General features: G+C 47.8%; 2 protein-coding genes and 1 long non-coding RNA gene across 28 annotated transcripts in view; 2 read left to right on the forward strand and 1 right to left on the reverse strand.

Annotated features, from left to right (window-relative positions):
- C4H1orf52 (chromosome 4 C1orf52 homolog) overlaps positions 1-7,012 on the forward strand; it is a 24,939-nt gene extending 17,927 nt beyond the window's left edge. For 2 of the 4 annotated variants that reach the window (XR_002343648.2, XM_021090346.2), the window contains one exon: positions 1,437-7,012. Coding sequence is in view for 1 of the 4 variants with exons in the window: in XM_021090346.2 (XP_020946005.1) it covers positions 1,437-1,498 (62 nt within the window). In the remaining 3 variants the exon portion in view is untranslated. The remainder of the gene's footprint in view (positions 1-1,436) is intronic. The other 2 variants (XR_014844949.1, XR_014844947.1) reach the window with 2 other exon arrangements.
- On the reverse strand, positions 6,527-25,685 carry LOC106505390 (uncharacterized). 14 transcript variants are annotated; one of them, XR_014844961.1, is made up of 7 exons: positions 23,639-23,817; positions 22,641-22,843; positions 19,263-19,575; positions 16,882-17,192; positions 16,428-16,520; positions 11,964-12,200; positions 11,509-11,769 (listed from the first exon to the last, which is right to left on the reverse strand). It is a non-coding gene; the product is annotated as an uncharacterized LOC106505390 (long non-coding RNA). The 14 variants fall into 14 exon arrangements; XR_014844957.1 differs by having other exon boundaries at positions 19,263-20,043; XR_014844956.1 differs by having other exon boundaries at positions 14,324-16,520; positions 19,263-20,260.
- SYDE2 (synapse defective Rho GTPase homolog 2) overlaps positions 23,799-26,194 on the forward strand; it is a 48,081-nt gene continuing 45,685 nt past the window's right edge. For 7 of the 10 annotated variants that reach the window (XR_014844925.1, XR_014844924.1, XR_014844926.1 and 4 more), the window contains exon 1: positions 23,799-25,300. Coding sequence is in view for 5 of the 10 variants with exons in the window: in XM_085024200.1 (XP_084880326.1) it covers positions 23,836-25,300 (1,465 nt within the window). In the remaining 5 variants the exon portion in view is untranslated. Of the gene's footprint in view, positions 25,853-26,194 lie in introns of all 10 variants that reach the window. The other 3 variants (XM_085024202.1, XM_001928224.8, XM_085024203.1) reach the window with 3 other exon arrangements.

Here is a 26,194-nt window from a genome sequence, read left to right on the forward strand (position 1 = left end):
TGAAACACTGTTTATAATAGCAAAATCCTGGCAGTAATTTGACGTCATGGGTGGCTGGTTAAATACCTATGGTTTGGAGTTCCCATTGTGGCTTAGTGGTAATGAACCTGACTAGTATCCATGAGGAGGGGGGTTTGATCCCTGGCCTCACTCAGTGGGTTAAGGATCCAGCGTTGCCATGAGCTGTGGTGTAGGTTGAAGATGCCACTCAGATCCAGAGTTCCTGTGGCTGTGGTGTAGGCCAGCAGCTACACCTCTGATTGGACCCCTAGCCTGGGAACTTCCATGTGCCACGGGTGCGGGCCTAAAAAGCAAAAAAATAAATAAAAATAAATACCCATGGTTTATCCACTTAGTGGAACAGTGTGCAGTGGGGAAAAAAAAAAAAGTACAGAAAATTTCTCTGTGTAGATGAGGAACGATATCCAGGATATACCATAACATTTTAAAAAAGAAATTGCAGAAGGTATATATACTATGCTACTTTTTACTTTTTGTGTAAGAAAGGGAAGGATAAGGCTATTTATTCACCAGACAATGGAATATTATTCAGTGTTAAAAAGAGATGAGCTATCAGGCTATGACAAGACATGGAATGAACTTCTGGACATATGACTAAGTGAAAGGAACCAGTCTGAAAACTGTATGACTCCAACTATATGACATTCTGGGAAAGGCAAAACTATGGGGACAATAAAAGATCAGAGGTTGCCAGGAGCTGGGACAAGTGGCAGGACTGAACAGAACAAAGAGGATCTTTAGGGCGGTGAAAATACTTTGTGTGATACCATGATGGATACGCGTCATTTTAATTTGTCACACCACAGTGTGTGCAAGAGTGAACTCGTGTAAGCCAAGGACTCTGGGTGACGAGGATGCGTCAGTGCAGGTGCGTCTATTAACAGATGCCCCTGGGGGCGGGGGGGATAATGGGGGAGGCTGTGCGTATATGCGGGAAGGAGCTATAAGGGAAATCTACGTACCTTTTCTTAATTTTACTGTGAACCTAAAACTTCTGTTAAAAAATAGTCTTGAAACTGGAATCTAATATCCAGCACAAATGAACATGTCCTCAGAAAAGAAAATCATTGACTTGGAGAAGAGACTTGTGGCTGCCTGATGGGAGAGGGAGGGAGTGGGAGGGATCGGGAGCTTGGGCTTATCAGACACAACTTGGAATAGATTTACAAGGAGATCCTGCTGAATAGCATTGAGAACTTTGTCTAGATACTCATGTTGCAACAGAACAAAGGGTGGGGGGAAAAATGTAATTGTAATGTATACATGTGAGGATAACTTGATCCCATTGCTGTACTTGGGAAAATAAAATTAAAAAAATAGTCTTGAAAAAAAGAATATATATTCATACTTACCTGTGCTAGTATAAGGTAAAACTAATACCCATGCTGTCATATGTCATGTGTTTCTTGTGACAGGCAAGAAACCAATCGAAGCAGCCCCTATAGAGGGCAGAGTGACAATGCAGAACTTTACCTGAAACTGTGCCCAGAACAGTGAAGGCTGAGAACCCTGCGCTTCTGTGCTCCAGGAACCAGCCAAGGACGCCCTGCTATCTGAATTGAGACCCCCCTTCATCCTTCAGAGCCCCCGGAGGGTGCCCGTGGGCCACGTCTGGTTTACCTGCCACCTTTGAGACAGTCCTCGTTTGTGAACATTCTATTACAACAGCCGGAATAAAATCCTAATTGGTGCCTTTTCCAGGAGGCATGGAGATAGAGGTGGGAGACATATCATTTAGACTGTCAAACCATGTGACTGCATGGCCTACTTTAAAATTTTTAACTTAAAGTACAAAAGAAGCAAGAGAGATTTCTGATTAACGAATGGCTAACCTGGGGACTTCTCATCGTGGCTCGGTGGTAATGAATCCCAACTCGTATTTATGAAGATGCAGGTTTGATCCCTGGCCTCGCTCAGTTGCCGTGAGCCGTGGTGTAGGTCGCAGATGCGGCTTGGATCTGGTGTTGCTGTGGCTGTGGTGTAGGCCGGCAGCTGCAGCTCTGATATTCGACCCCTAGCCCGGGAACCTCCAAATGCTGCAGGTGCGGGCCTAAAAAACAACACCAAACAAACAAAAAGGCTAAACTGGACGTTCCGTGCTGATCTAGAACACAGAAATTTTAATTATTTCATTAACAAATGCGTAAGGATAAAACAGTCCCAGGAGTGATTAATATGAGGGTTCTATGATTAGAGCCCCTAGGAGTGTAAAGAAAAGCTATTATAATTTTTGACTGATTGTATTGAGATGATTTTTTCATGCATTTTATTGCATGGCGGTTAAGAATACTCTAAATGACTTTAAAGTCCAACGGCCCAGGTCTGACTTCATCTCTTATTTGGGACAAGTTGCTTAACTTCTCTGGCCTTGAGTTTCTTCATTTATAAAATGGTTGAATGCACCTCACGTATAGGGTCAAAGGAGTTTATAGAAAGGTTTTAGTCCTGCAAAGGGCCAGTTATCATTATTTCTAATGACTTAATGGTTTCTAGAATTAGAAATTCTGCCCTGGGGTCCTGGCATGGGAGTAGCCTGATGGTCATTGCATCACAATAGGGAACCCAGAAGTAGATTGACGGTAAGACTGCTGTCCACTTGCTTTGCATGGTGCCCCATAGCACTGGTTTACAAACAGCATCTGTTCTGACTGGCTCATGCACACACTGCCCTGTGGTTTATATTCAGAATATACCCCTGGTCCCGGGACACATGGAAAAAAGGTAGTACATGCAAATGTTGTACATCAATTCAGTGGTTAAGGAGGATGGGTTTCGCTGGCAAACACTCACTCTATACATGGTCGAAGAAGAAGTAAGACCATTATCTTATACTACATAAACATACATTTCAGATGAACTTGAGACTTAGGTGAAAAAAACGTATCAATGGAAATTTAGCCCTAAACATCGGAGAATCTTTTAACAGGAAACCCAGAGCTGTAAAAGTAATGGTAAATAATTACTCAATTAAAACACACACACACACACACACACCCCAAAAAACCATATATAGTGTGGAAAAAGTACTACAAAATTCAATAGACAAATGATAGATTAGGAAAAAATATTCCCAATGCATGTGAAAAATGAAGGGTTAAGAACTTTATTATACAAAAGGCTATTTTTATTTATTTTAATTTATTTATTTTTTTGCCTTTCCTAGGGCAGCTCCTGCGTCATATGGAGGTTCCCAGGCTAGGGGTCTAATCGGAGCTATAGCTCCTGCACCAGAGCCACAGCAACACGGGGATCCGAGCCGCATCTGCAGCCTACATCCCCAACCCACTGAGCAAGGCCAGGGACCGAACCCGCAACCTCATGGTTCCTAGTCGGGTTTGTTAACCACTACGCCACAACGGGAACTCCAAAAAGCTATTTTTTAAAAGTAACCTTATAGAAAATGGACAAAATGTGAAAAGATAATATATGTAAGAGCAAAACCAGGATGGTCACTGAACACAGATGACACCACCGAGGATCAGGGGACTGCAAACTGGAGGAACAGTGACTTCGCCGTTCCTTCACGGACATCAGACTGGCAAAATCAGAAGGGAGCTAACAACCCCTGCTTTCAGGAGCATGTGGAAGGGGTGCTCGCACACTGCTGGTGGCATTATGCATTCCTCCAGGATTTTGGAAAGCAAAATTAAATTTTAAAGATGTCCTTTTCCACTCATACAAATAATTTTTCACTTAAATGAAAGCCCCAGTATGCAAGAGGTATGTGGATGTTTATTGAATCCCTGTTTGCCACTGGCTAAAACCGTACAAATCAGGCATTCGGCCGGTATGGTCCATCCTCTCAGTGGAACAATTACGCAGTCACTGAACAGGACGCGGTTAGGAAGACACAGTTTTCGCAGGAATCTCCACGGCCGAGTTTAGATCAGGCACACAAAATGCAGAGAAGCATCTATTCCACACACAGACACACATGCACACACAGCAGAAATTCATCTGATTATATAAATATGGGGAAAGAAAAGGACATATCTGTAGCACATTTTTTATATTGATTCCCTGGGATGTACCAAACCACCAGCCAAGCAATAGTTTTTAAATGTTAAGTGCCCTGGAGCACTCCCGTCGTGGCTCAGCCGGTTAACGAACCCAGCTAGTACCCGTGAGGACACGGGATCCATCCCTGGCTCGGATCTGGCGTTGCTGTGGCTGTGGTGTAGGCCGGCGGCCACAGCTCCAATTCAACTCCTAGCGTGAACCTCCATGTGCCTCGGGTGCGGCCCTAAAAAGACAAGAAAATAAATACATTGGTGAAATTCTTTTATAAAAGTTAAATTATAATCCTGAAAAGAACTCTGTTATAACAAGTTATATAATATTGCACATCAACAACACTTGGGTAAAACTTACATATAATAAAACCATTTTTCACAACTGGTTTTATAGGGAGAGAACACTGGGCAGTGAAAGCAGATTCAGAATAAGCGCGTGAGGGATTAGGCAGCGAGAGAGAGCGCTGTTTCTGTCTGGACACACCCACTGTCTACAGCGTAACTGGACACACACACCCCAGTTTTCTCTTTTCTGGCTCCCCTGGGCTTCTACCTCCCAGCCCTCTCACCATTGTCTGCCTGCTCCATCTTTTTCCTTTTTGCCCGAAACATCTGCATGGTTTTCTTGAGTATTATGATCCAGTTCCTTTTCTTTCACAATAAGAGGCTTATTGGGATCTAAGTTTTAATAAATGTATTCTCTCTTCAGTGACCAGGGTGTTGAAAAGCAAAAAGTACAAGCCCAGCTGAGTTTCTCAGCCGTTCTCGGTCCCTGGAGGGATGCATGGGCGTGGAGCCGTGGATCAGGTCAGCACCGGACAGGGCCACCCCTGCTGGCTGGAAGCCTCACTTTGTCCCTGACAGGCCCATTCTGCCTTTCTAGGGGTTGGAAACGCACGCTGGTGTCACAAGTGCCTCTCCCGTAGGGTGGCTGTAAAACTTTAGCCATGTGTTTGTAGCATTTTCCACCCATTGCTGAAAGAGTTGAAGAAATCCAGTGTTAAATCTTGTTCCTGTGACTGCTGTGATTCATTTTGCTTTAGTGATGCAACAGGTGAAAAAACAATGGTTGCTTATGATCAGGACAAGGGTGAGATTTGTATATGACCTAAAGAATTGTCATCTATTTTTCCGTGACAAAAATCTTATTCAAAGGGCTCTCTGTAGTGATTGGATGTCAATGCTTTTTCAAATCAGAGCATCTGTTTTGATGCTTTGCAAAATTCCAGTTGCTTTCTGCAGCTTCCGTATTGACAGGGGCTATCAGGCTTTCCCAAGAGGGTCTTATCTGCAAGCTGCAGCAGGGACCCAGAGAGCTGCCAGACAGGTTTAGTGGGATTGCAGGGCTGCCTGAGAGCTGGAGGCCAGGCTGGGTGCACTCAGCTCTCTCCTTTCAAGGCCTGCAGGCTTTGACCTGTAAGTAGGTGCCTACACAGGGTCTAATCTGTCACACAAAAATGCCTTAGCCAAAGTGGTAATGCCCCTTATTACCTGGCTTAGCAACAATCTCAAGACACATATTTTGAGAGGTTCTTGTATAAGCGAAACTATGCCTGGTATGTCTATAAAACCCTCTTAAGAGATGATACAATGATGCAAATTTATTTAGAGCAGCCAATGAGAACAAGTCCCTGCCTACCCCAGCTCTCAGGAGCAGCCCCAAAATAACAAACCAACAGGTGCCCTTGGCGGGTGACGCCCTTTAGACTGAGCGCCAGTGTTCTGTTCTTGGGGACCGTGTTGTGCTCACGGGGGACGGCTTTTACCCTCTCTCCTCATCGTGATTTATTCTTAATGCCTTCATTTAAAACATACTTTAATTTTTAATGTTTTCTTGATAGTTCAGAGAACCGTTTTCAATTTGGGGAAAAAACCACTTCCTAAAATTGGAGTGAACTTTGATATAACCTTAAAAGTAAATTCCTGGTAAGATTTGTTCTTTTATTCTTAAAATGGAGGCAGATTGGGTAACACATTGAAAGTAGGCCATTGGCAAGTTATTTGGGGGGAAAAGTAATTAGAGGAGAGATTAGGAGGTCCATTCAACAAACACTATAAATATTTGTAATAGCTGTAACAGCACCTTCTAATAACAAAAGCCTTTATCAGAATAGCCTTCCTCCTTTGCAGTGGGGGGGAACACCTGGGCCATTCTGTCCCCTCCCCCCCGCCCCCCCCCGCCCCACGCATCAAAGCCTCGGCTCAGTATTACCAATGAGATAAACTACTAAAACACTGTCTTCCTTAAGGTGCATTGCACCAATGAGTTATTGTTAATATTCTACAAGGGAAACAAGTTACATTTACAAGTTACTTAATACATATGGCAAGGTGCTCTCTCTGTCTGTTTTAGTAAAAGACAAATAAGTGTTTACTGAGAGAAGGGTGAAGATGGGTGTAGAGGAAGCAGGGTAGGCTCTGGGGTGGGGAGGGCACGAGGGGAGGGCGTGGCGTGTGGGGAGGGTTAGACAGAACAAGAGGAAGAGCAGGTAGCCTCTTAAGAAATATACTTTAATGGAACTGGTTCCTTTGTGGTGGAAAATAGTTAATTATTTGAAGGTAAACAATGACTTATGAGCCTTTCTTTTCCTTTCCTTTTTTTTTTTTTTTTTTGAGTCTTTTTGAAGACTTTTTTTGACCACACCTGTGGCATGCAGAAATTTCTGGGCCAGGGATAGAACCCATGCCATAGCAGAAACCAGAAATGCCAGGTCCTTAACACACTGAGCCACCAGGAAACTCCCTGAAGATATTTAGAGGTTTCTATCTAAGTTGGAAGAATTTACAATTATTTGCTCTCAGCATTAGCTCTGTGATGGAGGGAAGGAAGCAAGTATTGTTCAGTTTTCCATTTTTTAAAGTGTCCACAATTTAATATTAAAGTAACAACTCTGAAACAACTTATTTTGTAACAACAAGAACAAACAGGTATCCTATTTATTTATCCTACAATAAATAGCTACAAGGTGTATGCATGATACTATATTGTTGATAACATAGATTGCTTGGAGTGTTGTCTCAGTTCCAGAAATCCTGGTTTTGTCTCCAAGTCTTAGTCTGATTTATGTGTCTATGTTAAGATCACTACTGCCTTTTGCTTCACTTTCTCCCCACTTTTACTTTCACTCATTCATTCACTGGCTGTTGACCATGTGGTACCAGGCTCTGAAGATAGAAAGAACAATATTTGAGCTGCAGCTCGAAAAGTAGTTTGGTCCTATCCATGCTTGGTCCCTACTCCCATGGAGCTCATACCCTAGCTAGGGAGACAGACAGCAAACAGGTGAAATACATGCGTGAGAAGGATCATCACAGCTTTGGGCTCCTATGATCAGAGACTCTAGTTGCTAAGATCTGAAGGATGAGCAAGAACCAGCCATGCGTCCTCTGCAGAGACTGCCCCTGAGCAGGAAATGCCTTGCAGATCTGAGAAGCGGAAGGCGGTCAGGAGTTCAGCACGGATGAGGAGTGGGCAGAGTGGGAAAAGGTGAGGCTGGAGAGGTGGGCAGAAGCCACAGGATGCAGGCAGAGGGAGGAAGTCTGGAATTTAGTCCAGGAGCAGGAAGACCCTGCATGGCTTAGGCAGGGGCGGGCCGGTGAAAGCAGAGGGAGCGTATTCAGGATCACGGGGCTGCCACGGGCAAAGAGATGTGGCAACACGGAAAAAACGTGGTAAAATCGTTAAAGTTCAGGGAAGAGCCCATATTTAGAATCTTGTGTGCAGGTCGGTATAATGACTAAGTCAGGCCGGTTTCCACACCAAAATTCTGTCACTAGGTCAAAAACTGACAGCCCCTTAAGTCCAAAGCCTTGGAACACTGTGCCATCTCGGTGAGACCCAACCTTTATTTCTGAAATCAGTTTATCCAGCTCAGAGGATATATTAAATCAACCAAGTGTGCAGTTCCTGTCGAGGCTCAGGGGAAGCGAATCTGACCAGCATCTATGAGGACACAGGTTTGATCCCTGGCCTTGCCCAGTGGGTTAAGGATCCAGCATTGCTGTGACCTGCAGTGTAGGTCAAAGACGCAGCTCAGATCCTGTGTTGCTGTGGCTGTGATATAGGCCGGTGGCCTGGGAACCTCCATAGGCTGCAGGTGCGGCCCTAAAATGACAAAAAATAAATACATAAGCAAACAAACCAAGTGAGTGACTTTGATCCGTTGCTAGTCTTTCAAAGGACACAGAACAATATCATGCCCATTCTCTTCTTGGGCTGCAGGTAATCAGAAATCCTCGGTGATCCTTCTTATGTTTAGTGGTTCAGAAACGCCTGCCTCTTTTCAGGATGCAGGAGCGAATTTGTGGTGGGTGCACCCATTTCTGTGCGTCAAAACTACATTGCCAGGAGGGGCTTTTATATTGCTAGGACATTTAGGTGTTTGGAGAGAAATTCATTAGGGCTTTTCTGAAGACTTGTCACTCAATTAGGAGTTCAAGTTCAGCCTTTGCACTTGGTGGTTATTTGTCTTGCTGATGTTGGTGAAGACCTGCTCCTTATCTTCCGAAAGGGGGGTTTCGGGTAGGTTCTTCACTGGTGGCCTTTTTAGTCATACCTCATCTTCCTAATTCCACTTCGTCTTTCTGCCTTGACTGTAACTGACCTAACTCATGCATTTTCCTGGGTCCACCAGCTCGCCGAGTTCCCTGCGGTCCTCCAGGAGCAGTTCTGGGAAGCAATTCGCTGTGCTTTCTCGGGCGGCTCATTCTCTTGTTGATATAACGCTGTGGAATCAAGTCTTTCATCCCTGACAGGACTTGGCAGGAACCACTCCTTACTTCCCTGCGATGTCCCTTTGGGGTGCAAGCCCTTCTCCTCTCACACAGCCTTGCTGCCGACCTCCTTCCCAAGAGCAAGGCTGTTCCCCTCTCCCCCTTCCACCCAGCAGCTGACGCCGCATTCCTGCCAGGGCAGACCTCTCACTGCCAAGCACGCGCTGAATTGCCCACCTCCATGCCTGTGCTCACACGGTCCCATGAGTCTATAGCAAGGGTGCCCCCCAGTCACTCCGAGCCAGACAGCGCTTTTTTGTGTTTTGTCTTTTTGGGGCCGCACTCATGGCATACAGAGGTTCCTAGGCTAGGGGTCAAATCGGAGCTGTAGCCGCCGGCCTACACCGCAGCCACGGCAACACTGGATCATTAACCCATTGAGTGAGGCCAGGGGTCGAACCTGTGTCCTCATGGATAGGAGTCAGTTTCGTTTCGACTGAGCCACGACGGGGACTCCATAGCCAGCCAACATTTGCTCCCCGCCTCCTTCACGAAGTCTTTTCAGAGCCCTTTAATCAGAAGTCTCTGTTCCACAGCTCATTAGGCATTTTTCCCAAGACCATGCAATGAGCTGTTCGGATTTCCCGAAGACAACAATTAGAACCCACAAGGTCATTAGATAAACAAAGGGTTAAGCCTGTGGCTAGAGTGGGGAGAAAAACAGCCAGACGTTTGGGAGAGAAGTGCAGCATAGAGAGAAGCTTAGGCCTTGGAACCTGATGTAAGCTTTTAGTGTGGAGTCCAATAGTCATTTCCAAGTTCTGTGACCTCGGACAAGTAACTTTCTCTCCCTGAGCTTCTGGCATCTCATCCATGAGGCGGACGAGTGAGTCCTGTTTCTCAGAGTTATGAGGAATAAATGACATGATATATGACGTCATGCTTGGCCAGAGCTGGATCTCCATAAATGTTAGCTCTCCTCCAACCAGTTCTGTGTGGGAAGAGAAGCAGGGGATTGGTCTAGAATTCCTAGCAGCATGTAGAAACTCAGGTGAGGGCCAATGTGTACAAAGCTGGGAACAAAGCAGGCAGGCAAGGAGAAGACAGGTGAGAATTCCTGCAGGTCTCGAATGATGGAGACGAGGGGTCGTTCCCCCCCCCCCGGGGGGGGGGGAATGGGTACCGGCAGCAGAGTGTGACAGCACGCAGCACGGTTTGAGAACAGCCTCTAGGAACTAGTTAGGAATTCCAACCACGGGTTTAGAAGCATTGAATCTGTGTGTCTTCGGGCTAGGCCTAGCGACTTTCTTTGATCAATGGAATGTGGGCAGAAATAGCTTGTCAGCTCCAAGACTAGGCCTTAGAAGACATGCCAGGGGTAGCCGCTGCTCCTTCAGCCAGGCAGCCAAATAAGGCCCATGTAGCTAAGCTGACCTGTAGCCGTATCACAGCTGCCCCAACTGACCTGCAAACCCACGAGAAAAAGTAAACAATCGTCACTGTATGCCCTGGAGATTTTATGGTTGTTTGCCATGCAGTATCATGGCAGCAACTGCTGACTGATACACCATCTTTCTTTTGTGTTAGGTCAGTGGCAGGAGGAGCCCCAAACCTCCAGGTGGTAGTTTCCAATTGCAATTCGGTGGAAACATTGTGTGTCCCTCCACAGACAAGGACCTCCCCACAGAGCTCAAAGTGCCAGGAAGGAAAGCAGACCTTCTGTTAGGGAATCGCTAGACATATTGCTGAGAATCCTACCTATTCCGGATTGCGTGTTTGTGTCCCACCCCCGCCCCAAACTCATATGTTGACGCTTTAACCCCCAAAGTGATGGTATTTGGAGGTGAGGCCTTTGGGAGGCAATGAAGTTGAGATGAGAGTGGTGCCTTCATGACGGGATTTATATTCTCATAAGAAGAGATGAAAGGAGTTCCCGTCGTGGCTCAGTGGTTAACGAATCCGACTAGGAACCATGAGGTGGCATGTTCGATCCCAGCCCTTGCTCAGTGGGTTAAGGAGCTGGCGTTGCTGTGGCTGTGGTGTAGCCTGATTAGACCCCTAGCTTAGAAAAGAAGAATGTTAGTGGTTGGTTGTTTGAAGCATTTATGTAATAGCTGTGTTTGTTTGTTTGTTTTCTTTTTAGGGCTGTACCTGAGGCATATGGAGGTTCCCAGGCTAGGGATCCAAATCGGAGCTACAGCTTCTGACTAATGCCACAGCCACAGCAATGTAGGATCTGAGCCACATCTGCAGCCTACACCACAGCTCATGGAAGCATCTGTTGTCAAGTCGGCATTAGTGTCTACTGCCTGTCTTTTCCTGTGCAAGTTGAGATTTTCTGGTTATTCGTACCCTTAAAATGTTGGCTTATATCCCGGACATATTGAGTGAAACTCTGGATCTTGTTAAAATCCTATAAAGACTGTTGATTTTTTTTTAACCAACGATCCATCTGGCTAGGTTAAAGTTGCAAGTTTCAACCCATTTTCTGTGGGCTCTGTTTCCAGTGCAAGGTTAGTTTTTCAAATCTTTGCGGCACTGTTCAGGTATGTCCCACGCGTGGGTTACCTGGTGGTTAGTTTGGAACGTGGGTGGTGATGTATCTGTGAGCTCAGTTTCAGACTTCAAAACCCTGCTTAGGATCAGACCCACACATGCCGAGCTCGGGCGTGAGCCCAGGGGTTCATGAACAATCCGTCTCAGTCTGCTCAGGCTGCTATAACAAGAATGCCAGACTGGGTGGCTTCAACAATAAGATTCATTTTCTACAGTTTCTTTATTACAGTTCTGGAGGCTGGGAAGTCCGAGATTAAGGCACCCATAGGTTTGGTGACTGATGAAGGCCCGCTTCCTGGTTCAGAGGCACCTGCCGTCTCACTGTGTGTTCTTGCGCGGCAGAGGGGGAGGGGCCCTCGGAGGTCTCTTAGAAGGGCCCTGATCCCGCTCGTGAAGCCCTTGTGGCCGAATCCCCTCCTAGAGGCCTCCTTCCTCATACCAGCACGTTAGCTTTCAACATACGAACCTGGGGAGACACGGGCATCTGCTCTGTGGCACTGTCTGCCAGGTCCTTTTCAGTGCCTGGGCCTCTGCTTTTCCTGGGGGGCCCCCAAGCTGAGGTGTTAGTTATGGCTCTCCGCTGCCACGCCTGTGATTGTGCTTGATCCAGGGCAAGTAGCAGGATAAAGAGAGAAAAAGGCAGTTCGGGGTTTGTCTCACCTTCTTGGGGGTCCCAGCTCCCCTCCCTTGGAGTGTTGGCTTCTTCAGCTGTCCCTGTGGCCTCCGCCGTCACCACCACGGGACTGCTTGGTTTCTGGAGCACGCAGAACAGAGAGAAGAAACATCCCAGGAATTTCTGCACTTTCTGTGAGCACTAGGAGTTCCCTGGCGCCTCTGTCTTTGGGTCCAGCATCCACTTCCGGGTGTGAGACTGCATTGCATTCAGGTCAAGACATCCTGTAATCAAAAAAAAAAAAAAAAAAGGCAAACTCTGGATCTCCTGCTGTGGCACAGTGAGCTCGGAATCCACCTGCAGCAGCGCCGGTGGCTGTGGAGGTTCGGGTTCAATGCCCGGCCAGCGCAGTGGGTTAAAAGGCCCGGCATTGCTGTCGATTTGGCAAAGGTCACAGCTCAGATTCAGTCCCTGGCCTGGGAACTTCCATATGCCTCAGGTGCGGCCATAAGAGAGAAAAATAAGTAAATAAAAGTGAGAAAAATGTAAAAGGCCAACGCAGTATCAATTGGATGTCCTTTGAACTTTGGCCTCGCCGACCGGCCTCCTGTTCACTCTTCTGAGCGCTCAGACAGGGGCTCCACGCAGTCTGTCCCTGTATTCTAACTACGACATAAGAGCGCACATTTTGTCCAAAACTCTAGTTGCTTCACAGATACCTATTGAACTTGCCATGACTGCATTTTAGGAGGATCCATGTGAACCTATGGCTGTATGTTCAGTTTTAATTAATAAATTCTATCTGAGAAGAATTTCTTTGGTTTCTCCCTGTGTGTAGTATGTGGAGCAAATGTAATTGTGATTCATATATTAAATACGCATTTATTTAGTCCACTCCTGGATAAACAGAGACATTAAACTTACACCTCCAGGCAGTCTTACTTATGCATTGTTCTTCGTTTCAGAGCTCTGTTCCCTTTTTTAGTTTGCTTTCTAGGGCTGCACTCGCAGCATATGGAGGTTCCCAGGCCAGGGGTCTACACCATAGCCACAGCAGCATGGGATCTGAGCTGTATCTGTGACCTACACCACTGCTCATGGCAATGCCAGGTCCTTAACCCACTGAGCCACAGAGGGAACTCCCTTCGTCCCCTTTTTATTTGAACAATCTTTGGGTATGTAATTATGAGGTTGCCAACTGGTGTGCATGGTAAAAGAAAAAACAAGATTTTCAGATTGGTGAACTTCATCTTCATTTAAAGAAAAACAATTCCTAGTGTAATTTCACAGAGATCCTGGTAAAAATGACATTCCCCATGCGTCATTTGAAATTCTTTTTGTAAAAGAGGTTTTCATGCTTTCTTTCCTCAGAATACCAAATCAAATATACTAGCTAGTATCATGTTTAGTTAATAAAACATCAGCTCTAAGATGACTGTTCTGTATTTTACCAGAATATTATTTTAAAACTATTACTATGTTGTTGAAATATTGAAAAACATGGTTTCTCAGTAGCAACTATCCTTTATGTGAAGTTAAGCTCCACTTTAACGGGTGTGTGTTTGTCTCTGTGTGTGTGTTCGACGGGTGGTTACACGAAATTTTTTTTCACTTATCTTTGCTGTTCTGTAATTTTCAAGTTATTTATGATGTTAAATAATCATTGTCATCAGATTAAAATACACTTCTAAAAATGAAGGGATTTGTACTAGAAGCTTGGAAAACTGCACGTGGATCGCCCTCAGGCCTGAGCAACTACGATTAAATGTCTTCGGTCTGGGTCTCAGCTGCCTCATCCCTTATGACAAGCTCTGTCCTGCCTACTCCCAAAGACCCGCCCCAGACTAGGAGGGGAAGTAAAAACTCTGACTAGTCATAAAATTCCTGAAGCTTCTGCCAAGATTATAATAATGAGGAACATGGCAGGAGAAGGAATTGGGTCATTAGCATAGACCCTGTGACAGTAGGTTATTGTAAATTATGGCCCTGAACTTTCTTTCTTCTGGAAACAGTTTTTGTGTATTATTCCTTGAGGGTGAGAGGTCAAAAAGTGGCAACCAGTACGTGTATTTGGGTGACCCCCTCAGAGTTAGCTCCTACAGCGTTTTTTTAAAACGTGAAACACTTCCTCAGCCAAAGGCTCTAAAAGAGGAAGATGAGACGCGGGTGAGTGGGTGGACGGGGTAGTTCTTTTTTTTTTTTTTTTTTTTGTCTTTTTGCTATTTCTTGGGCCGCTCTCGCGGCATGTGGAGGTTCCCAGGCTGGGGTCTAATCGGAGCTGCAGCCACCGGCCTACGCCAGAGCCACAGCAACATGGGATCCGAGCCGCGTCTGCAACCTACACCACAGCTCACGGCAACGCCGGATCTTTAACCCACTGAGCAAGGGCAGGGATCAAACCCGCAACCTCATGGTTCCTAGTCGGATTCGTTAACCACTGCGCCACCACGGGAACTCCAACGGGGTAGTTCTTCATCCTCAGGCTGGGAAGGCCGGTCTTCCCTTTTAACCGGCAGGTGTGGTTCTCTGGTTCCATCCCAGGACAGCACACTCATGCACAGGACCTGCCGGTTCCCAGCGGGCACAGGGTTTGGATCCTGTTGCTGGTGTGTAAGATCCAGTTGTCTTTCCCTGAAACTCTGCTTTGGTGTTTTCGGTGCAATTACCAAGTTTTCGTGGGGTGCTGGCCCCTCCGTGGATCATCGCCCCGTGGACGGCTTTGCAGTCTTCTCTCAATAAAGGAACCACTTACGCCTATCACTTGAATCCGTGGAATCGAGGGCGCGATTGAAGACCTAGGATATGAGGTGTGAAAGCGTTTCTGGCAGTGGCTGCCCAGTGAAACAGCTTGCAAGTTTCCTTACTTGCATCTCTAGGTGCATCTCGGAAAACCGTCATTATGCTTCATCTTAAGGAGTAGTAGAGATGGTGATTTTGTTTACTTTGGAGATAAACAGATGGACCTGGTCTGCATCTCCTATGTGTCCTTAGTGTGGGAAAGAGCGTCATTAACTTCAGGTGAGTCGTTCAGTAAAACTGACAAGGTGTGTTTTGGGAACAGTAATGTGACTTGAGCCTAGTGTCCAGATTTCAAAGACGTGCAAAGATGTGCAACGTTGGGCCCACGGGCTCAAAGAATAACTCGTGATCCCAGCATCAGGGAGCGTATAATGCAAGAAGGAATTTCCTTGGCAATTACTCTCGTTGTAATCAATAACTGGAGGCAGAACTTTTCAGAGCAAAGAAATTGTCATCACTTCCTGATGTGTTTCATCAGTTTTACCACAGAAACGCAGGAAGTTAAATCTTTGCCACTTCAGTTTAGTTACTTATAACATAGTTCTTCCCTTCCTCTCTTCCTCCGTTACAGCTACTCCTGTGGCATGTGGAGTTCCTGGGCCAGGGACTGAACCAGTGCCACAGCAATGACCTGAGGCACGGCAGTGATAACATCAGGTCCTTAACCTGCTGAGCCACAAGGGAATAAGGCAGGAGAAGGAATTTGGTCGTTAGCATAGACCCTGGCGTCCTCCCAAATCTCATTACTTTAAAAACTTTCCTGGAGTTCCTGCTGTGGCACAGTGGGTTAAGAATCCAGCTGCTGCGGCTCAGGTCACTAGGAGGTACAAGTCTGATCCCTGGCCCAGCCCATTTGGTTAAAGGATCTAGTGTTGCCACAGCTGCAGTGTAGGCCACAGCTATGGCTCTTATTCAATCCCTGACCCAGGAACTTCCATATCCCTTGGGTGCAGCCCTAAAGAAATAAAAAAATAAAAGCCCTCCTATTTAAAAGAACCCACTTGTCTTAGTCTGCTCAGGCTGCGTAAACAAAATATAATAGGCGGCATGGCTCGAACCACAGAAATTTATTTTCTTGTAATTCTGGGGGCTGGAAGTCCAAGAGCAGAGTGCCATAGCATGGTTGCTTCTGGTGAGGGTTCTTCCTGGCTGGCAGAAGGCTGCCCTTTCACCATGTGCTCCCAACACACATCGCAGGTTTGTGTGCCTCCAACTCATGTAGCATCTCGGATGCTATCTGGAGGTGGGGCCTCTGGAAGGTGATTAGGCCATGAGGGTGGAGCCGTCATGAATGGGTTTGGTGCCCTCCTAAGAGACCTCGGAGAGCCCTGCGTGCTTCCACCACGTGAGGGCACAGAGAAAAGTTGGCCCTGTGTCGACCAGGGAGCGGGTTCTCACAGACACCAAATCTGCTGATACCTTGATCTGGGATTTCTCTGCCGCGGACCAGGGAGAATAGATGTTTGATGTTTAGAAGGCCCCGGTCTCTGGTGTTTTTGTTGTGGCAGATCAAATGGCCTAAGACAAGCTCACACGGACTTTCTTCTAAGGACAGTGATCCCATTAAACCAGGGGCCACTCTTTTGACCTCACTCCCCCCAAAGGTACCGTCTCCAGATGAGATCAGCCTGGGGCTTCACCACATGAGCTTTGGGAGGATGCACATATTCACAGCACAACTTGAAATGTGTTTCTCGGAATCTACCACTTACAGTCTGAATGGACATTTGTGGTCTTGCATATATGATGTTCTCCTTTCTTGTATGTGTAATAATTGATGAATGTACCACAATTTAAGATAGCACCTGAAATGAAATTGAGAGTTTTCTAATGTAAAACCATGGAGGTATTAATAGTTAAATGTGTTCTTATGAAAATGACCTTGGGAAGAAATTAACTGGTTTTATATAGTGAAAAAAAGTATAGCACCCTTTGTGGATTACCTGACATAATTAATAACTTAGTACTGAAGTTCCCTCTTTACATATAATTGAATAATCAGAAAATTATTTTAGTCAGGAGAGAAATTATCAGGCAGGTTTTGGTTTTTTTTTTTTTTTCCCAATTGGATTCCTGCTAGTCCAAAAATAAGTAGCTCCTTACCCCGTGCTTCAGAGAAAATCGACCAGGAGAAGAATACAAAAGGCTAAACATGTGTTTACTTACCTACCTCTCTCGGAGTAATTACGGTTTTTTTTCAGTAGTTCCTTGCTTATAAGTAATGCTCTTTGGTTCTATTTACATGAAAGAACTATGAATTCCTGGTAGGAAATAAAAGGAAGTTCGTTCTTTCTCTCTCTTTCTTCGGGCTGCACCTGCGGCTTGAGGAAGTCCCAGGCCAGCCAGGGACTGAACCTGTGCAACAGCAACAAGTCTGTTGGATACTTAACCCGCTAGGCTGTCCAGGAGCTCTTCACTCCAGTCTTAAAGATCCCTTTAAAACATTTTCTTTGGTTGAGATTTTGCATGAATATTAGCTGGGAGTATAAAGATAAAACAAACAACAACAAAAAAAACAAAAAAACAAAAAAACAGGAAAATAGAGCTTTTTAAAAAAAATTTGAGATGTAATTTGCTTACCATAAAATTCACCATTTTAAAGTGTACAATTCAGTGAATTCTAGTATATTTAAACATTGTGCAACCACCACCGCAATCTAATTCTAGAATAGTCTCATCATCTTAAAAAGAAATCCCATGCCCTCCTTCCCCCGTCCCTGGCAACTACTAATCCATTTTCTGTCTCTCTGGATTTGCTTATTCTGGAAACACAAATGCAGTCCTAAAAGACGTGAGCTTTTGTCCCTGACTTCTTTCACTTGGCGTAATGTTTTCAAGGTTCGTCTAAGTTGTCTGTTACCTCTTTCAATCCTCTTAACAACAACCTGTTAAACAGTACCAAACTGACTTCACCCTGGAGGAAATGGAAACACATGTTAACTTGCTCTTGGGCACGAGAATCACACACTCATTCAACAAATATGCATGAAGCACCTGCACGGGCCAGACCTATTCTGCCAGGTGAGGTTATGGTACTTGGGGGTGTTGATGGTGCCACATAAACAAACAGATACACATCTAATGTAATCTTCAATAGTCAGATGTCCACTGAAGAGAAATAAAGCAAAAGGAATGAACAGGTAGTGTCGGGGTATGACTTCGGGTAAAGCGGTCGGGGTGCAGCTCTCTGAGGAGGTACCATTTGGGGGAGACCTGGATGGAGGGAGGGAGGACCTCCCACAGAAGTCACTGCAGGCAGAGGGATCAACAGCTGCAAAGGCTCTGAGGCAGGAGCGTGTTTGGTGGAGGAGCAGGGAAGCCCGTGTGACTCAGGGCAATGAGAGCGGGGAGGAGGGGAGGGCGGAGGAGGCCGGAGCGTTGGCCTCAGGTGGGTGCAGCACAGCCCGCCTTGCACAGGGTGATGGGGGGCTCTCAGGCGCCCGCAGGCAGCGTGGTGGAAGAATGGGGCCCATCTCCTCCCGCACACTTGCTTTGTCTCAGTGACAAAAAGAAAAATCATCACTGAGAGCGAGGAGGGTGGTGGCATCAAAATTAAGAAGGCGAAGAGAATGCATGGCCTAGGCTGCTTGCTGGAGCTGCTTGGCAGCAGCGAGGAACCAGCTGAAGTCTGTGGTGCATTGCTTTCCAGTCGTATTAAGCCACCAGAGGGCAACGCAAGGCGCAAGGCACGTGGGGAAGTGTTTTAACCCGCGCTGAGATTTTGCCAAGTGAGGAGAACAACGGGAAAGGAGGGCAGGAGAGCTGAGGATGTTCCCCAGGGAGGGATTTTACAAAGACCACGCGGTCTAATCTGGGAAGGCAGGAAGGGCGAGATGGACTGAGGGTTGGTGGGATTAATGGGCTGCAGACTGGCTGCTGAGGGAGTGAGCTGGAAAACAGGAGGTGGTGTCTGGAGAGTTTGCAGCCACTGGTCACGACAAAGGCTAATGGAGACTCTGGGACTGGGTGGCTTAGGTGGGTGGACGATAAGATTATGAGAGAAGTTCCAGAAAATGATAGGCCAGGGTACTGGGCGGATCCTTGCTGTGAATCATGAAGTCACCAAGAGTGAGGACAACGAGGAAAGTGGTGGGGAGGAGGAGAGAGGGAGGGAGATGTTAGTGAGAACAGGGGAAGCGGCAGACGACCATAAAGGCAGGGGCAGCGGGGCAGCGGGTGGGTGGTATTTCAAAAGAGCCCTGCATTTTCAGGAGGAGGGGGAATACTGATCCGGAGCTGGCAAAGCTGAGCAAAGTTCACCGTGATTAGCAGCTGGGGGCGTGCGATGGATCAAGTGAGGACTGAACTAAGTCTATCTGAGTTCAAACCATTTCCATGATACCATCTCAGGGTTTGGAATTTAGTTCTTGGACCTCGATTTCAACATCCTCCTGTCATCCCTGAAGTGTACACTATTTGCCTGCCCCCAAAGGTGTATTGCTTTAAATGGTTGCCAGGATCTATTTGAAAGGTTGGATTCCAGTTACATTGTAAAAGATTATGCAATTGCAAGTGGTTAATATGCTGAAGAGACTAGATCCTCTGACCTGTCCTTTCCCCGGTCGGGATTTCGTGGTTGCATCCCCATGGTGTTTCTAACGTGCTCCTCTGATCTCCGTAACTCCTGGAAACTGGGAAGCAGATCTTGAGGGTGATCAGACTCCGGTTTCATTTTTGGTAAGAATCCTCATACATGGTGTTGTGTCCTTGATCAGAGCCATGTAACGTCGGTTGTCTGTTTCTCGCTTTGTGTTGTCAGTAGTCGCTGGTGACTCTGCCTAGGTCCATTATTAGATCTGTTACTTCCTTAGGGCAAAAGCCCTCGATGTTGTATCAGATCTTGTTACTGGATGGACAGCTCTGAAAAAGGGCAAATTCCCTTCAGTTGTGGCTACCCGGAGGTCTAAGTCATTTAGGAAAGATACAGGCTTTATCGGTTCACTTTTTCAAGGGGTTTATCTGAGAAACTTGTGGTTTTAAGGATGCGTAGGTTTTGTCTTTAAGGTATTTAATTGTAGCTTGTCCTACTTTAGAATTAGACATTTACAGGATGCAGTTTCACATGTGACTTAATACTCCCAGTTAAATGGGAATATATTACAGGATTTAGTTCTAACGCTCTTGAAAGGGCTGCACTGAGAAGGAACGCACATGTTCAAGAAGCAGATTTCCAATGCTCAGCTGCATTTCACAGAAGCTCCTAAAATATTACAATCTCTCCTGAAAGGCGACCAACTAAACATCTGAGAGCAAAGGTTCAGGTCCATGCACGTAGACAATGTCCATTCTCTTCTTCTACACGAGGAAACATCCCAGGACTGTGTGGCTCTGGAATCAGACAGACGGGGTTTGAGTTCCCTTTCTCTCATTACGGTGTCCTTGAGCGAGCCACTCCTCACACCCCAAGTCCAGAATAAGAGAATCTGAAATAGCGAATATTCTGCAACGGTGTACAATTCCAAACATTACAGAGTACAGTATATATGTATGTGTGACTGGGTCACGTGGCTGTACAGTGGAAAACTGACAGAACACTGCAAACAAACTATAACGGAAAAAAATAAAAATCATTTTTTAAAAAATGTACTTAGCAAAAGCCTCCTTTTTATTACTTTGGTTGGGGGTGGGGATGAGGTAAAGGAATAGCACCAACTGCCAGATATTGTTACTTACAAAAAAAAATTAACTGGGGGATTTTCCTTGGGGTGTTGTGGGCGAAGGATCTGGTGTTGTCACTGCAGCAGCCCAGGTCACTGCTATGGCATGGGTTTGATCCCTGGCCTGGGAACTTTCACACGCCACAGGCACGGACAAAAAAAAAAAAAAAAAAAAAAATCAGAAAAAAATTGCTGTATTGAGGACACAGCGCTTTGATTCCCAGGGCAGCAGTGGTGTGGTCGGCAGAGGTGTGGTCAGCATTGGGCTGAAGCCCTTTTTAGGCAGTGCTGATGGGAGAGCAGGGCAGACCAGGCCGGTCTAGACCAGAGGGTCCCCATGAGGCAGCTGAGAGAGAACTGGGCAAGAGCCAAGTTCAACTTGCCTTTGGCTCCACTAAGAATCAAGAATGGAAGACTGAGCAGCAGCAAGACAGAAACGCACACTAAGTTCCCTGGAAAATAACCCTCCCACACGGAGGCATTTCCCTTCTATTGCTGTTAAATGTGCCCTGTCTCCTGCTGCCCTTCTTCCTCCCCTTTATTCCTCGCCTGAGTCAGCGTGGCCTGTCTCCAGTCTGTCCTGCCCTACTCAAGCCCTGCTAACCCTATTTATCTTTTGTTAATTCATAGGGCATCACAACGATTTCCAAGTCAGTGAGAAACAAAACAAGTACAAACACTGGAAAATATACCCCCACCTCCTAATTCCCCAAAGCAACTGCCAAACATCAAGGTACCTGGAGGAATAGGCGAGAAATTTAAAACACAAAAAGGATTTTACACAGTACAGCTTATGTTCATATTCTGTCATAGTCTTTATAATATGTATGTTAGTTTTGTGGACACTGTCTTCTTAGAATTCCATTTTTATAACCTTTTATTAAAGTGTTATGCACAGGAATTCCTGTTGTGGCACAGTGGAAATGAATCTGACAAGTAACTGTGAGGTTACAGGTTTGATCCCTGGCCTTGCTCAGTGGGTTAAGGATCCGGTGTTGTAGGCCGGTGGCTACACCACTGAGCCACGATGGGAACTCTTTTTGTTTTTCTTTTTCTTTTTTTTATAATTCCTGAACTCAACAAGTTGACAAGTTGAATTAAGGATTGAGGGGCAACCAAGACCTTTCAGATTATATTTTTCTATTCATTTTAACACAGGCACGTAACCGATGTTATTCTTAACAGCTATGTTAACTACAAAAGGTAAAAAGATTTTGCAGCTGGGAATTGGAATGGAAATCATTTCCAAGATAGAGATCAAACTGTTTACGGCTTTACCATCAGTCATTTCCTGTGGGAATATTTCACTTGGACATAATTTTACGTCTTGACTATTCATTAAATAGCCTTGGTTCTATGGAATATAAATAGCCTAGAACTATACATAGTAATGTATGCAAATTATAGTGTAACAGTTCATTGTATTTTCGTAGATGATAATTAAGATTATTTGGAGTTCCTCTCGGAGCAGAGGAAACGAATCTGACTAGGAACCATGGAGGGTGTGGGTTTGATCCCTGGCCTTGCTCAGTGGGTTAAGGATCCAGCGTTGCCAGTGAGCTGGGGTATAGGTTGCAGACACGGCTCGGATCCCGAGTTGCTGTGGTGTAGGCCGGCGGCTATAGCTCAGATTAGACCCCTAACCTGGGAACCTCCATATGCTGTGGGTGCGGCTCTAAAAAGACAAAAGACAAAAAAAAAAAGATTATTTAACAAACTATGTTCTTAGTCACCACTGAAAGAATTTAAAAATAACACCAGTAGAAGTTCCCGTGGTGGCGCAGTGGTTAACGAATCCGACTAGGAACCATGAGGTTGCGGGTTCGATCCCTGCCCTTGCTCAGTGGGTTAAAGATCCGGCGTTGCCGTGAGCTGTGGTGTGGGTTGCAGACACGGCTCGGTTCTGGCGTAGGCAGCTACAGCTTCAATTTGACCCCTAGCCTGGGAACCTCCATATGCCGTGAGAGCGGCCCAAGAAATGGCAAAAAAGGCAAAAAAAAAAAAACAAAAACCCAAAAAAACACCAGTAGAGTATGGTCTAGTGGAGAGTTAGGCAACAGACGGAAATTAAAGCCATTTGTTTCCTTCAAATTAAAGTTGACATTAGTTTAAAAATACTTATTCATCATGTACAGTATGTAAGACACGATGCTTATGCTCTATGAAGAATACAGAAGTCGATTACAAATAGTCCCTGCCCTCATGGAGTTTATAAATTTTCTTGTATGGGAGACTGTCTTGTATAAAACAAAAAAACAACAAACATACTCTGAGTGGGTATGAACAGAATACCGCTGGTTCATGTCTCTGTGGAAGATGAGAGATGACTTCATGAAGAGGGCAGCTGAATGGAGTCTTAAAAGGTGGGTAAGATTTCCGCAGGGATTCAGGCCCAACTGTTTCAGGATACAGAGACCAGACACTCACCAAGGTAGTACATATCAAACCACATTTAGAGGCTGGAGCCTTGACTGGTGGGGCAAAAAAAAAAAAGAAAGGAACTTACTTAGAGATATATAGTTGGAAACAGGCTAAGTTAAAATGAAATTCTCTTATTCAGTTATGCACGAATTTGTTTAATCAACAAATATTTCTTGAGTCCTTACTTTGTCCAAGTACCGGGGTAGGAGTTAGCACATTTGTGAGCTATGCAAAGGCGCTTTCTAATACCTAACACTAAAAGCGTAACTCTGAAAGCAGATTGATGCTTATCAATCAGCGACAGGTCCACTGATCCGCGGCAACACAAAGTCCTGGACAGCCACTACACAGAACATGGAATTTGATGTTTTTGAAAGAGTTGGCATTTCCAAACGACATCGTTTTTCAATTTTGATTCAACTGTTTCTCAACCCAATGTGAATGGAAATGAAGCGTTAGCAGGGTGATGGGGGAGGCTCTATTTGTGGCTCCGTTTTACAAGTTTTGGTTTATTGCTAGAGTGAATAAACTAAAAGAAAAAAGAGAAATAGAAAAATTTTTTAAATTTTGTGAAGGGACGCCGATGGTGATATTTTGGACAAAGGATTCCTCCTAATTGAAAAGGAATAGCCGAAAATTTCCTGTAAATGGCTAGCACAATCACAATTATTTGGAACACACGGCGCTGAGATACACCTGTACGCACACCTCGTCTGTCCAAACAATCTTTGTTCCCTCTCAAGCCAGGACTCGCACACTACACGCCTCGTGCAATGGTGGCAGGGGTGACAGAGTGGCAGCCAGGCGGGCGCTTTCCCTTTCTCGGTCTCGCCAGCCAGACTCACCTTCCCGCTCGTCCTTCTTCCCGCCCGGAGTCTCCGCACCCGCACGCTCTCGCCTCCCGGTCTAGTTATTAGCTCTCGCCCCCCGTCCTTCCCGCCCTCCGCCGCGCCTCGCCCGGCGAACCAGCGCGGCAGCGGGCGGCCCGCGCGCCCGGGGCTCCGGGCTCCCGGCTCCCGGCTCCGGGCTTCGGGTCCGGGGCATGCGCGCTGCGGCGCCGCCGCCCTCCCCCACCTCCCGCGGCCAAGTTATGCCAAGTATGCGAGGAGCCCGCGAGGGCCCGCGCCGGTCATGGGGAGCCGCCGCCGCCTCGGCGAGCGCCGCCCGCTCCCGGGCCGGGCTCCGACCTCTCCCGGCGGCGGGGCCGAGCCTGGCCTCTGAGGCCGAGCGCATGGCGGACCCTCTGAGGAGGACGCTGTCCAGGCTCCGGGGGCGAAGGGGTCCCCGCCCCGCCGGGGGGCTCGGGCTCCGGGCGGCCGCTGCGGCTGCCGAGGGGGACGCCGGGGGTGCGGCGGCCGGGTCCCCGCGCGAGGCTGCGGGCGGCGCCAGGCTGGGCCCGGGGCGGCCCCAGCTCTTGGGGTCGCCTCAGGCGGGGCCTCGCGAGGCGCGGGTCCGGGGAGGGCGGCCGCGAGGCGGGAAGGAGGCTGCCGCCCCGCGCCGCGGGCCCCCGCGCGCCCCCCTGCACGCCCGGCCGGGCTCCGGGGGCCGCGGCGCGGACGAGGACGGCGCCGACTACTACGAGAACCTGCCCGGCGGCTGCCAGCCCGCGCCCGAGCCCCAGCCGGAGGGGGCGGGGGCAGAGCGGGGGCCCCCGGCTCCCCCGGCGGCCGGCTCCTCCCCGGGGGCGGAGGGCGGCCGCCAGGAGACGGGCAGGCTGCAGACCCAGTTGCGAGAGGCCTATTATCTGCTGATCCAGGCCATGCACGACCTGCCCCCTGACTCGGTCGCGCGGCGGAGCGACCGCGGCTGGGCCGGTCGCCGCTGCCCTGCGGGGACCCGGGCTCCGGGCCAGCCGCCTTCCCCCTGCGGCGCGGCGCACCGCCGAGCCTGCCCCCAAGCCGGGGAGCGGGGAGGCGGCGGCCGCCCCTGGCGGCAGCAGGTGTCCCCGCCCCGGTCGCCTCCGAGGGAGTTGGGGGCAGGCCGCCCGCGGACGCCTCGCATGTGGCTGTCCTACAGCAGAAGCCTGGACAGCCTCCGGGTGAGTGCCAAGCCGCCTCCCTTGCAGCGGTGGCGGAGCGACAGCTGGATCAGGTGCGGCGCTTGCGGGGACCCGGACGAGCCCCCGCCACGTGGAGGCGCGATGCACGGCTGGAGCGGAGGCGGCCCCAGGGCCGCGGCGCCCCCCGGCCGCCGCAGTCCCAGCTCCCCGGACCCCGGCCGCTCCTCGGGAAGCCCTTTCCGGGACCCCGCGGGGTCCTCGGTACTCCACCGCGGCAGAGACGGCCCGCAGGGGCTCCCCTACCTCAAGCCGCCTGCAGTGACAGTCAGGAAGCTGCAAAAGTGGATGTACAAAGGCCGCCTCCTGTCCCTGGGAATGAAGGGTCGCACCCGTCGGACACCACCCGAAGTCCCGGGAGTGCAGGCAGCCTCTCCAGATCTGGGCGCTTTGCAAGTGCGAGAAAGCCACGTCCTCTCTGTGCCTCCGGACCAAAGAATTAGGCTGACAGGTAGGATACCCTCGCTCTCGAAGTGCGAAGTCTTCGAGCCTGATTGTTTACCAAGCAGGTTCTGGCTTCAGAGCGAAGCAGAGGCACGGTTTTGCAGACAGGTACCTGCCGGTGCCAGAGTGAGTGCCATGTCTGTGGCAGCTTCACGCGATTTGGAGGTCACCCACTGTAATGCATTCCCTCCTTTTCCTCTTCGGTTTTAAAGACAGTGGCGTGAGGAACGTGGGGGCTAGTTTTTTCTTCTCCGCACCTACTGCCAAGCACAGCAGAGACTGAAGGTTAAGTTTACCACGCGCTTTTGAGGCGGTTTAGAGTTGGGCGGTGCTGCCTTGACTTTTATTCTTTGTAGCTCTAGGCAAATCTGTCGACTTTTGTGGAGTCTGTGAATTTGAATTTGATCCAGGTTAGACTTTATGGGCTTCGTAAGCTGTCATTTTACGCGGTGCACTTCCCCACCCCCACCCCAGGAGCGCGCGGGCACCTAAGATACGCACGACCAGCAGCCCCAAGCAAACCCGGCTGAAAAAACCACCAAAGCAGAATTCCTCTTCGGTGAGCTAGGATTTCACAGCTCTCTTCTCTTCCCCTTTACCTCCCTTCCCCTTAGCTCCTAAAAACCCAGCCATGTATGTAATCTTCTTACTGTGGAAAGTGAAGGACACTTGTATTTTAATCAAAAGAAAAATATGTCTTATGTACTTTTAAAGGAAGTGTAGACATTGAAAGGCATTTGTAAATGTATGTATAGGAGTTCCTGTCGTGGCGCAATGGTTAACGAATCCAACTAGGAACCATGAGGTTGAGGGTTCGGTCCCTGCCCTCGCTCAGCGGGTTAACGATCTGGTGTTACCGTGAGCTGGTGTTACCGTAGGTTGCTCGGATCCCGCGTTGCTG

Source organism: Sus scrofa, chromosome 4, assembly GCF_054392235.1.
Source record: "Sus scrofa isolate SSC_HxYL_T2T_F1_AM1 chromosome 4, Sscrofa_HxYL_maternal_Yorkshire_Landrace_v2.0, whole genome shotgun sequence".
NCBI lineage: Eukaryota > Metazoa > Chordata > Mammalia > Artiodactyla > Suidae > Sus > Sus scrofa.